Source organism: Stegostoma tigrinum, chromosome 25 (genome assembly GCF_030684315.1).
Source record: "Stegostoma tigrinum isolate sSteTig4 chromosome 25, sSteTig4.hap1, whole genome shotgun sequence".
NCBI lineage: Eukaryota > Metazoa > Chordata > Chondrichthyes > Orectolobiformes > Stegostomatidae > Stegostoma > Stegostoma tigrinum.
Genome location: NC_081378.1, coordinates 16,346,747 through 16,360,453, shown reverse-complemented (window position 1 = coordinate 16,360,453; position 13,707 = coordinate 16,346,747). Strand labels below are relative to the sequence as shown.

The 13,707-nt window shown below is 40.5% G+C and overlaps 1 protein-coding gene across 1 annotated transcript in view; it reads left to right on the top strand.

The window, feature by feature from the left end:
* The first annotated feature begins 431 nt into the window (after positions 1 to 431).
* Positions 432 to 13,707, top strand: part of ube2h (ubiquitin-conjugating enzyme E2H (UBC8 homolog, yeast)) — a 106,350-nt gene continuing 93,074 nt past the window's right edge. Inside the window, exon 1 of the mRNA XM_048553793.2 lies at positions 432 to 576. Coding sequence (XP_048409750.1) covers positions 524 to 576 — 53 coding nt within the window. The 5' untranslated portion in view covers positions 432 to 523. The remainder of the gene's footprint in view (positions 577 to 13,707) is intronic.

Genomic DNA, 13,707 nt, shown 5'->3' with positions numbered 1-13,707 from the left:
GGAGGAACGAGAAGGAGGAGGTCGAGGGAGAGGGAAAACTGCGAGGCAAGGGGGGTGGGAAAAAGAACTGGCTGAATTAAACAAGCGATCATTAAAGTGAGCCCCAGGGACCGGCGGAGACTCACCTCAGAGCCTGAAGAGGACAAAGTGGCGTCACCCGAGTGAAGAGAGGGGGGGAACGAATCTCCTCAGACCCACAAACACACGCACAGTTTGTCCCCCCCTTCCCTCGTCTTGTTTTCGTTGCCGTCCGAGTATACACCTCGATATCTATCATTCTTTTTGTGTGCTACCCCCTTTTTTCTCCCCCCCCATACCCCCCCCGGGCCGGGGGTTCCGTCTGTCCGTTTGCACCTGAAAAGAATTTTGTTATTTTTCTGTGTGTACGCGGCGGAGGGGTTTGGGGGGGGGGGAGCAGGGGGAAGAGTGGGGTGGAGGAGGAGGAGGTGGTGGTGGTGGTGGTTCGGAGGAAGACAGGCCCGAGAAGAGGAATTAAAGCCGCCACCTCCTCAGCAGCACCAACATGTCCTCCCCGAGTCCTGGGAAGAGGCGAATGGACACCGATGTGGTCAAACTGTATCCTTCAGAGCAGCGAGTCTCCCAGTCGGAGGGGCTTCAGCAGTTAACGCTTTTTCCTCCCTATGTTCCACATCTTCCCCCCCCCCACTCTTTGTCTCGCCTGTTATTTGTATCAAGTACGCCGTTTGTTTGCGTTGAAGGATGATATTTTTAAAAAAGTACACATTTTATATAATGTCACAAGCTTAGCCCATTAGTCGGTATTTTTTTATCCGTAAAGCATGCCCCTAAGTGTGTACACGGGCGATGGTTATGATTGGGGTTTTTTTAGGGGTTGTTAGGTCTTTGAGATATACAGTGGTTTCCATCAAAGAAAAATGACAACATTCACATGGTGACGGATGTCAAAGCTTCCTTTTTTTGGTTGAAGTTTTGTTCCTCTATCTGTTGAATATATTTTCAGGGAAAACGTTATGTTGGTTTTTTTGTATGTTACGAAATTTTGAATTTGTAGTGCTTTTATTCTAAATTTATGGCGAGTTTATAGTTCTTTACTTGATACTTATGAGGCCTTGTCTTTGTGAAAAAAACAAGCTAGCCTTTTTTTTGTGCCGTATGTCCTACGTTTGAAAGCCAGATTTCACGTTTCAGCAGATGATTTATGATTAATAGGCAGCGTCACATCGCATCAAACCTTGTTTCTGTGTTTTCAACTACAAAGGAGGTTGCGATTTGTCTGACGTGTATTTCCAGGGTACTTTTGGGCCTGTTGATCTGTCTAGGTTTATGGCGGTGGTGGGGAAGAGAAAGGAAGGAGAGATAGACGGGAGGGAATGGTGGTTGCGAAGAGGAAAAATAACTGAAGGAATTTGAATGCGGATGTTGACTGTCTTGTAAATTGAGTGACGTTTTTAATGCATCCTTACAGTTTTTGCCATATTAGCTGATAGAAGTATTACTTTTGTCTTGAATTTTTACGGTGTTGTTGAGAGGTCTTGTTTTTATTTTTGGACTGGTGAATATTTTGCTTTTTTTAAGGTTTCCTCGGGCTCGTAAAGGCATTTTTTGGTTGCTTAAAATTTATTATGGTGGAATTGAAATTTTTATATAAATGGCTGTGTCACATACGTTAATATTTAATATCTCCCCACCCCCCCCCAACCCCATTTTGGGTTGTGTTTTTTGAAGGTGCTACCTGCTGGAACTCGTTGGACAGCAACTGTTGGTCCTAATGCTAGTTGCAAAGAGCGGATTGGCTGTACTGTTACTAGCCGGAATTGAGTTGGAGGAGGAGCTTACTTAAAACACAAACACGTTCACCAGCTGACACTACAAAAGAGAGGCTACTTAGACGTCGGCGCTTTAGTTGGGTGGGGGCAAACACAGTAAACGGCCGATTACTAATCAACAGCAGTTCAGCTTCCCGTCGCTTCTAACTGTACCAGAAATTTGTCAGAACTTTATTCAGAACAAGGGAATGATGTAATCATTTGAATTAGCTTTCTTTAAGAAAAAGTTATTGCAGACTATTTGTATTTTAGAAGGTCATTAACTGGAGATTTTGTTTATCATCTTTTACACTTTTTGAACTGTTGTGTTCCTAGTGTTCACTTTTCTGATTAAAGTATTTTCATACAAGAAAGCACAGTAATCTTGTATCCTAGTTATTTATAATTTAAGGATTAGTTGGCCCCATTTATTATGTCAGTGGAAACATTTTTCGTGTATTTTGCCATGATCCCATTATGTACATTGGTAGTTTGATTTAAGATTTTTTTGCTGTTGTAGCCCAGGTGATAGAGAATACTGGTAGATATCTGGAAATAAAATCTATCAGTAGCTGCTGGGGAGTGCTAGAGATTTTTCCCCCTTATGTTTATGTCTTAGTAGCAAAAAAGGCCTATCCTGTTACTTCAGCTTGCTTCAGAAATGGTTACAACCATGTTTATAAGGTGGCTAAGTCTGCCATTTCACTCTTTCCAGCACTGATGGCAAGTTTGGTCAGAGGTGACTGCATACCGCAGAGATTTCCATTACCTTATTTGCTAAAATCACAACTAAGGTCTTATGCCAAAATTGAGTTAAATATGTGATTCTTTCATTTATTCCTTAATGGGGCAAAGGCATCACTCGTAAGTCCAGTATTTATTGGCCATCTGTGAAATCAGTGGATTGTCAGGCATGTTAGCTGGGCGTCTGGGGTCCCGTGTATGCCACAGTGAGAGAGGATGGCAGACTTGCTTAGGTAAAGGATGTTAGTGAAGCAAATGAGTTTTTATGATAATTGATAGTTTTACGGTCGCCATTGTTAACATTAGTTCCTGACACTAGATTTTACTAATTGAAGTGTGTTAATTGAATTGCTAATGTATACTATAGGACCTGATTGCAAAAGGCTGGACATACGGGAACAATTTTCCACATGGTTGTCAATCCCGTTTTGCAGATGAACTCCAGAACTAGCTGCACCCGGTATAAGTCTGCTGTACTATAGCCAGGATGTTGTCAGGGCCCAGAGTCTTTGCTGTAATCTGTACCTTTATGCCCTTCCTTGATATTACCTTTAATGCACTAGTTCATAATTGATTTCACTATGATCATCCTTGTGCCTCAGTCATGATGTCTGATTATTGGTGTCTATACTTGTTTCCAGTCAGTGGAAGGAATCTGAATGGGATAATATTAACCTTTTTTGAAGGCACATCCATCTGATTAAAATGCTGTCAAGATATTTTTCAAGTAGGGTGCCAAGCAAGTGCTGACTGAGAAATTTGATGACTGCAAAATTATTATATGGATTATGATAGCTAGGTCTATCATCGATGGCATAAAGGGAGAACAAAAACAGGAGAAGGTATTGAATGTAGACTGGAGTTTTGTTTTCATCACTGTTTGAACATGTTATACCAATCCTCCAGGAATGTCTCAATTTGAAGCGAGACTTGAATCTGGACTCTTTGGCCCAAACATACAGAAGCTATCATTGTGCTGCACAATCCTTTGATTTGATGACCAGAGGACCCAAACAATTAAAAGAAGTGGTGAATTTCCATAAGTGCAGTTGTATCGTGTGGATCAAAGAGCAGTTTAAGCTCACTTGAATTCACTCTTGCAATGTCACCTGGCCAGGAACTGCCTCAATCATTTTGCTGCATTTGTACTACTCCCATAAGGATCAGGTGCCAAGCTTCGTGACTGGATAGGCAGTGGGTTCACAACAAGTTTAATGTATAAAATTTGTCCAAGCTGATGGTCTAAAAAGGATCAAATGCACATTTTATCTAGCTGTGGAATGCTTTGTATGCTTTATGGGAGGAGAACGGAACTGGTTGTGGCAAAGAATAATCGGTACTTTTGTTATCATACAGTGCTGTTTGCTAAAGGTGACTCTGAGAAAGTTACTCTGCTACCTAACTGAGGTAGCAAAACAACCAAACTTTGGGACTATTGGGCTTTTAACATGGAATAGCAGACTGTGTGATATGTATGAATTGTTGTTTCTGCTGGTGTGCACAGAGGTTAAAAGCAAATTGAATTCCATTGTGATTCATGAATTTAAGCTCCCTCAGTATTGGTACAACACCTTTTATGTACACTGGCTTTTACAGAACTTCAAGTTGTAGGCTGGTGCATACCCTTATAAGGATTTCCATAAAATGTGATGGGTGAGAGAGATTTTCTTAGTGTACCTTATTGACTTCTTAGGGAGAAAACTGAGCACCATAATAAATTGCTTCTCCAAACTTTTATAACTTGTGACTAAAGCTTTTGGAGTATTTAATAATAGAGTGAAATTCTTGTCTTGTGTGGTACTAATGAGAATAGACAGTGCAAAGTGTATAGAAAATTTATTGGCACAAAGTTGAAAATGTGGTTTAAGTATGTTTGTTCGTCCATAATGTGCGGGTAGCATGTGTTTAATCTTGTATTTATTATGAAATGTTTGAGGGACATGAACAATAATATTTGATAATTCAGTTAATTTTGAAGTAAATCAGTGGTTTTACTTCTATGGATATTGATAAAATTTGGATTCCTCTCCCCCACCCCCCTCAGCTAATGCTGATTATAACCTCTTTCACTTGGGGTCAAGTCTTATGTTCAGTTCACTCTTTGGTACTTTGCCACTCAAGTATTTATCATTTGTAAATCCAGGTATTGAATTTTAGGTTATAGTTGAGTCCAGTCTGCTGTTCGTAAAGCATCTGTATGTGGTGTAAGGATCTCTGAATTGTAATCAGGATAAAAGCGGTGGGCTTTACCCCCTTACCTTAAGGCTTTTAATGTTAAACACAGCTAGGAGTCAAATTGAAGCTTTTTGAATTCTACACATCAGAGCTAGAATGCAAGAAACAGATTTGAACAAAAGGACACAATTTCATAAGCGTGGAGAGGATGGCTAACTGAATCATCATTGGCATGGGTCGTGTGTTTGTGCTTGTTTGACTATCCTGGTTTGTTTACCTGCATGCCATTCAAACAAGCTATTGACACTTGCACTATGCCACTGTCATGGTAATCTAAATATGTCATTTAGTGTCTGAATCTGAGTTTATCAAATTCAATAAATAACAACAAAAACCGATGAGTTCGGTTTAAATTACGTCGTATATGCTCCTGTAGATGTGTTGCTGTGGAATCATCTGTAGGCCCAGCCCCTGCTAACGTTTTTGATGTTACCATGAGAGACCTCTTCAATGGGCATGAAATAAACATCCTTTTCTCAGTGTATTAATTGTGATGTGTGACAATGAGTACTTGACTACTATATATCAAAGTCTTGGTTCACTGATCAGTAAATGTTTGGATTTGCAGAGTTTCATGTGCAAGGTCATTCATATGACCAGGCTCCTAACTTTGGCTCACCATGTATGTTTGCTGGGGTAGGCTATATGTGACCTACCCTATGATTGTGGATACCCCAATCAAATCATTACTTCAATATTGAACAGCCCAAAGGTTGGGCTGTGTCTACCACCTTTGGTCCCAAGTGATACCCCTTGTTCTCAAAGGGGAAGATGTCTCAAAAATTTGAACAACAGGTGAAGCTCATGGTCTTGCACTGCTCCTGCAGTAAATCCACAATAGCTTTTCTTCGCTGCCTTCAAGCCCAAAAAGTTTAGCCAACTATGCAGATGAGTAGTGTGCATTTCTGAGCTGGCATGTTGCTGGGTATGTAAGCTGTACATTGCAACGACTGGAAAACCACATTAAACAGCATGTCTGTTGACTATTTGCAGTGGGTAGCACAACTGCTCTTAACCAGCCTATGCTCGCAAGTCTCAAAATTTATGCATGTCATCATAAGTAATATTTGCAATGGACTGTGCTAATAGTTAACCTGCTAATTAAGATAATGGTAAGGTTTGCTGTGTAATGTATTTACACGTGATAAAAGCCAGATACACACATTCACTGAACCCTATTTTTAATGGAGATCAAAGGAATTTGTATCCCCAGGACCAGTCAGAATCTACTTGCCTGTCTGAGAATGAAGATTGACGGGTAATTCTTGCAGCAACTCTTGGTGAGTGATGGCCCAACCAAATAACACCCTTTTCTCATGTTGTATGAAATGCTGTACCTCCATTGAAGTCTGTTTCTTGTCATTCTGAGTGCAAGATGAAAAGCTTTGACATGTCGCCTTTTAGCAGTGTTTAGCTTTATACTACTAAGCTTTAAGTTCCTATTTGTTACATGATCACTGGTCGACCAGTGGTGAACCTGAGTTAGTTTTGGCCAGTATACCTCATCATCTTGTCTTAACTAGCTGAATCATTGAAAAACATTTAAAAAGTTGAAAATAAAGATTTTTCAAGGACGTGCACCATTGTTGATTCAATGCTCCATCATGAGGTTTGTTTGCCTTTAAAGAATCTTAATGTCTATGTCATTGGTAAACATGCTAGGTGAGAATAATTGAGTGAATTGAACTGCTTTTGTATAGTGTTCATCTGGTGATTTGTCTTTCTATGAATTATAGGTTGTTGTGCCTCACTGCTAGAGTAGCACACTGGAAATGAAGTCCTGTTTTTTCTGGAGTTCTTACAAAAGTTAAAGCTTTTAAAAGTGCGCAGAATTCCCCAATTTATCTAACTCATCAACCCAGGTTGACGGCTCAAAACTTTTCTGTACCTAACAAGAATTGCTACTTATTACAAAAATAGATTCGCCCTCTCAATGCATATAGTCAGAAACAAAAATACAGCTGCTGTTGGCAGAAGGAAATTCAATGGTCCCTTTTCATTTTTTTTAAACTTGACATAGCATGCTATTCCTTGATTCACTCCCAGATGCTTTCACTTGGAGTTGGGACAGGGTGGCTGGTACATGCTTAGTTTCCCAGGCTATTGGTTAAGAGCCACAGCTTACAGCAATGCCTGAGGGAGCAATAAACTGGCTTTATGCTTAAAGTGGATATTACTGCAGAGAAAAGAGCCAGCTTTTGCCCTTGAGGAAATCCAGTGGCTTCTCCTAAACATTCACATGCTGAAGTTTTTTGGCTGCTTGAGAGCCAAATAACAGTTTTTAGTAGGCAGAGAAAAGATAATGTAAATAACTGGAGAAACTTCATCAGCCCTAGCAGCATCTGAAGAGAAAGCAGAGCAAGTGTTTTGGATCCACTGACCCTCCTTTTGAAGGTTTTTATCATTATTCCGTGGATTAGTGACCAGTTATCAGTCAGTGACAAATTGCGAGCCAGTGCTCCAGTCGTACATATCTCTTGGGTTCAGCTCATCTGCAAATCATCCCCACATCTTCAACCCTCAGCAATATAAGCAAGACTCATAATGACTGTCAGGCTACTTCTAAAATATGCAGCAATCCTTCAGTAATCCTTGGCTTTTTAAATCAGTTGTTTTTCCCATTTCAAACTACAATCGAAAAACAAAAACAAAAGATAGGATCTTTACAAGTTACCAGTTTAGTGTATATCTTAATTCCATAGTGTAGCAGTTCAAACATTGTGTTGATTGAAGCTTTGGTATCAACTAATTTGTTTGAACAGCAATGTGCTGATGAGAAGCTGTGATCTTGGCATAGTTTTTTATATATTGGATTTGAATGAAGGATAGTAAAGCATGGGGAAGCGAAGAACAAGTAAATTCTCTGCCTGGTGAGAAAAATGAGCTGTTTTCAAGTTTTAACACAAGTGCAAGGTTGAAGTAAATGTGTGACAACGACACTGGTCAGACTTTGACAGAAAGCAGCAGTGATTCAGCCTATCAAAGGCAGCTGATGTTGGGCATACAGTCAGAGTTTGGAGACAGTACAAGCCATTCAAGTTTTGTTCTTGCATTAGCCTTGTCTCAGTGTTATATTAGCTCTGGGTCAAACCTTATTTTGTGGTAATAAGTATGTAATCTGTAACTTTTTAGTTTTATTGCAGTATTGAAGGGGTGTGTTGCCTTTTGAAAGAAACTGAAGGCCGCTCTGTTTTTTCAGATGTAAAATATCCCATGATGGTATTCAAATAGCAGTTAAGTTTTCCAGGTTTCTGGACTAGCTGAATAGTTGCGGGCCTAATACTAACCCCTGCGGTACTCTGCTTACTACTGATTTCCAGTCAGAGAAAGGTGTAAAGTTGGACAGGCTGAGTAGGAAGGCTGACGTTTCGGGCCTAGACTCTTCTTCAGAAAAAAGACCCTTCTTTTTTCTGAAGAAGGGTCTAAGCCCGAAACGCCAGCCTTCCTGCTCTTCTGATGCTGCTTGGCCTGTGTTCATCCAGCTCTACATCTTGGTATCTCAGATTCTCCAGCATCTGCAGTTCTTACTATCTCCAGTCAGAGAAACATGCATTTTTCCCAATTCTCTGCCTTCTGTTGGTTAACCAGGCCTCTATCCATGCTAAAACATTCCCTGCAGCTCTTAACTTATGGATGAGTCTTTTATGTAGTACCTCATCGAATGTCTTTAGACAATCCAAGTACACAACGTCCACCTGTTCCCCCTATCCACTGCGATTGTTATATTCTCAAAGAAGTCCAGTAGGTTTGTCAAACACTACCTTCCCTTACTGATCATTGCTGTGCCTGCCTGTTGAACCCTTTCCATCCAGATGTCTTGCTGTTTCTTCCTTCAATGATTGCTTCAAGCATTTTGCTGACTACAGATGTTAAGCCAACCGGCCTGCAGTTGCCTGCCTTTTTCCTACGTTATTTTTAAACAGCGGCGTGACAGTCAATGTCTTCCACTCTGCAGGGACCTGCCCAGAATCCAGTGAAATTTGGTACATTACCACTGACGCATCACTACAACTTCTGCCATTTCTTTGCGACCCCTGAGATGCATTCCATCAGGACCAGGGGACTTATCTACCTTTAGACCCTTTTTATTTTGCTCACCACTACACCTTAGTGATAATAAATTGAATTGATGTCTTCACTTGCCATTGTATCCTTAACAGCGTTCTTTGGCATTTTAGACATGTCTTTGTGTGAAAACTGACACAAAGGCTGACACAGCCGTTTCAGCATTACCCAGTGTTAATTTCCCTATCTCATCCGTCAAGGGACCTACATCCACTTGAGTCACCCTTTTCCATTTTACGTATTGATAAAATCATTTCGTAGCTGTTTTTATTATCTGTACTAGTTTGTATCCATAATCTATCTTTCCTTTCTTTATTGCTTCCCTCACTGTTCTTTGCTCTTTAAAGTTTTCCCAATCTTCTTGTTTCCCACAACTCTTGGTGACTTTGTAAGCCTGAGCTTTTGGACATCTTCCTTTATTTCCGTAGTTACCCAAGGCTGGCTCTTACTATATGATAAGGTGTAGAGCTGGATGAACGTAGCAGGCCGACGTCAGCCTTCCTGCTTCTTTGATGCTGCTTGGCCTGCTGTGTTCATCCAGCTCTACACCTTGTTATCTCGGATTCTCCAGCATTGGCAGTTCCTGTTATCGCTGGCTCTTCCTACTCCTGCTATCTTTAGTTTTTGACTGGAATGTACTTTTTTGAGCACTAAAAATCTCTTTAAAAGTTTGGCACTGTTCCTCAACTGTTCCACCATACAACTTGTGTTCCCAGTCTAGCTTAGCTAACTCCAAACTCATCCCACTGTCTCCCTTGTTTAAGCATAAAACCATGGTTTTGTATGAAACTATTTCACCCTCCATTTGTATCTGAAATTTGATCATACTCTGATGACTCTTTGAGAGGATCCCTAGCTAAGAGATCATTAATTTTACCTGTCTCATTACCCAGGACCAGATCTAAGATTGCATGTACCCTTGTAGGATTGGTTGCAAGCTGTTCAAGAACGTTATCACACGAGTGCTATGAGCACCCTCCCTTCAAGACTACCTCTACTGACTTGATTCGCCCAATCAATGTGCGAGTTAAAGTGCTGTGGATCTGGAGTTGCGTGGTGGCTAATTCTGGTAAAGATGGCAGATTTCCTTCATTGGGTCTTTACAACGATTGACTGTGGTTATAAAGTTGCCATTGGCTACCGTTTTATTCTGGATTTTTAATTGAATTCAGATTTTCACTATCTGCCATTATAGGATTTAAACCCATAACTCAGGACCATTAACCTAGGGTTCTAGATTACTTGTCCATAACCTTCTAGGAGAGGTGATGCTGTACTGGTAATTCAAGTGAATTACTGAAGGAGCTGGCTTTGGGAGCAGTGAGTTTTATCGAGACATAAGTAATGTGTGAATTCTAGTTGAGGTGAAAATTGATCAGCTCGAGAATAGATGTGCAATGCAAATACAGTTAAATTCTCTTCCTTTCTTGTATACTTGTTCACCAGTCACAGACTTACAGTCACAGACTTACTGTCGCATCCCTTTCTGGCCTTGCCTCATCCTTTGCCCTCTAGCCATCTCTCACTTTGCAATCTTGGGAGATCTTTGCATATTTTCAATTCTCATTTCAGCACATCTCCTGATCTTAATTTCTTCATTGCTGGCTGTGCTTTGAGCTTCCTAGATCTGAAGCTTTGGAATTTCTACTTTAAAATTCTCTGCCACTCTGGCATTCTTTCTTTCAGATGCTTCTTACAGATTTGTCTCTGACCTTTAGACTAATAACTCCTTGTGTGATTTGGTATCAAATTTAGCCTTACTGTGAAGTGCCTTGGAATGTTTTAGTGAGTTAAAACTCGATTTTATTGCCGGTTTCTACTGGACGGGAGGGTGGAGAAAGAGGCTAACGAAAATCTTGTTCTTGCCACAGGTTTGCATCAATTATTGTATGTGGTGTGTGACTATTATGCATTGTAAGTGGTATATGTTCAGTAACAGGGCATACAAAGAGAAGGCAAGTTAATAATTCTACAGGATACAAATTTTATTATCTTATGGTATAATCTAATTCTGTGCCTCAAATTATTCCGCATTTGTTGTTCCAGCTTCTGTCCGTGTTGAAGGATAATTGTTTCATTTATCTGCTTGACAGGCATGGAAGTTCCATCTTTTTAATCTTGTATGTGCGAACATACAAATTAGGAGCAAGCCTTCAGCACCTGCTTTGCTGTTCAGTACAATGGCTGATCTGATTATAATGTCAAATCTACATTCACCATCTCCATGTAAATAAAACCTCTCGGCACCTCAAATATTTCTGCACACTTGCGTTTTGGGAGGGAACAGTCCATACTGCAACAGCCTTTTCATGAAAATATCAGTTTTGTGGTTTGCTTTAAACCAGCTTAGGTTAAGTAAGGTTTGTTTCTGGAGTTGCCAGCAATTTTTTTTTTCTTTATTCATTCACGGGATGAGGGTGTTGCTGACCAGGCAGTATTTATTACCCATCCCTAATTGCCAAGAGGGTAGTTAAGAGTCAGCCACACTGCTGTGGGTCTGGAGTCAGATGTAGGCAGGACCAAGTAAGGATGGTAGCTTCCTTCCCTAAAGGGCATTCGTGAACTGGATGAGTTTTTCTGACAATCACCAATAGATTCACTGGTCCTCATTAGATTCTTAATTCCAGATATTTATTGAATTCAAATACCACCATCTTGTGGTGGGATTCAAACCAGGGTCCTAGAGTGTTATCTGGGTCTCTGGATTAACAGTTCAGCAATAATACCCCTTGACCATTGCCTTTAGGTCTGGTTTATTCATCGTGCCAGTTCCTTTTTGTTGTAAACATTTCTGCCAGATCACACCTCAGTCATGTAATGTTCAGAGAATGGTGTTCAGGCCTGGTTGTATGTGTTTTCAGGAGAGGAAATGCCAAGGGTAGGCAATATGAAAGTTCATGCGATAACAAGGTGTAGAGCTGGATGAACACAGCAGGCCAAGCAGCATCAGAGGAGCATTTCTAAAGAATCTAGGCCTGAAACATCAACCTGCATGCTCCTCTGCTGCTGCTTTGCCTGCTGTGTTCATCCAGCTCTACACCTTGTTATCTCAGATTCTCTAGCATCTGCAGTTCCTACTATCTCTGAAGTAATGTGAAAGTTCAAGTTGGTTAAAAGAAAATACAGAAACTGAATCTCCACATGAAAATATTGTAACAAAGCTAAGTAATGAATGGTCAAATAACCCTTGGACTGTGGACTATTAGAATATTAGAAATGATAAAGTTAATCAAAAGGGAAAAAAGGATTAAAATGGAGAGTAATGGTTCAAAATATCAAAATATCAAAAATGAAGAGTAATTAAAGTGAATCATTCTCTTTTGTGAGAATGGGGTGTCAGCAATATAAGAAGTAGATGAAATAAACAAAACTGTGCCTTCTGTCACTTTGAGCATCCAGAAGACGTTTTTCAGTTATAGCTCTAAGTTGGATGTTGAAGCAGATAGTAAGGTGGTAAAATTACAGGCACTAGGGAGGCAGTACTTACTAAGCTGATGAAGCAGCTGACACCTGAGTCTGAGTCCAGATGAGGTTCGCCCTAGGGTCATAAAGGGCTAGGCTAATAGAGAGTAGATGCATTGTTAATTTTCCAAAACTCCCTTCATTCAGGAAAGGTTAATTCTAGCTAGAAATGGCAAATACAACCCTTACGTGCAAGAAAGAGGGAAGCAAAAAACTGGAAATTTCTTTAAAAACCAAAAGAACTGTGAATGCTGGAAATTAGAAGCAAAAACAAATCACTGGTAAAGCTCAGCAGGTCTGGCAGCATCTGTGAAGAGAAAGCAGAGTGAACTGTTTGGGTCCAGTGATCCTTATCTGCTGATGGTAGCTAGAGTAAAAGTTTTTTTTATGCATTAGATAGGTTGGGGGATGTAGCAGTAAACAATACATAGACGTAGAGCCCAGAGAAAGAACAGTTGGGCAGAAAAAGGAGTGGATAATGATCAGCCTCTGAGAATGAATAGCTACGAAGGGGGACTTTTAAGTGGCTAACAATGGGTTGTGTAATAGCAGAGCATTGATAACAAGGCCATGTGTGTACGGAATCGGGTAAGGATGTGGAGATTGGGTAGGAGACTTGTAACTTTGGGATGTGGAGACGTGGGAGAAGTTGCCTTGAGTCCTAAAATTGTTGAACTTGACATTAAGTCCAAAAGGCTGTAGAGTTCCCAAGTGGAAAATGAGGTGCTGTTGTTCCAGCTTGGGGCTGAGTTTCACTGGAGTGCTGCAGCAAGCCTGAGAGATGTTGGTCAGGGAACAATGGTGCATTGAAGTGGCAAGCAACCAGAAGCTTATGCCATGGAACTGGAAACTAATGGCCAGTTAGCTTGATGTCTGTTGTTGCAAAGCTGTTAGAATTGGTCATAAAAGTCATTACCTTGAGTTCAAGAGCAACTATAATCAGGAACAGGCAATGTGGCTTTGTTTAAAGGGAGGTCAAGTTTTAATCACTTTATTCCAAGTCTTTGATGGAGTAACTTGCTGTGATTTAGGGGGAGCCTGAAGATGCAGAATGCTTACGATTTCTAGAAAAGGTTTGGTAAGGTGTCCCACCAAAGGCTATTGTGGAAAATAAAAGCTCATGGTATCCAAGGAAAGGTATACTTGCACTGAATGCAGCCGGAACATTCATTAGGCTGAGACCAGGTATGGAGGGTCTGACTTACAAGGAGAGAATCATTGTATTGAGCCTGTAATCATTTGAATTTATAGTGAAAACGACGTTATTGAAACATACAAGATTCTGGATGAACTTGATTAAGTAGATGGAAGAAATTTGCCTTTCATGGAGACTCAAGGTCCAGAGGGCATAATCTCAGGAAAAAGAGGTTGCCTGTTTAAAACACGTGGATTTCTTTGAGGGTAGTGAATCTGG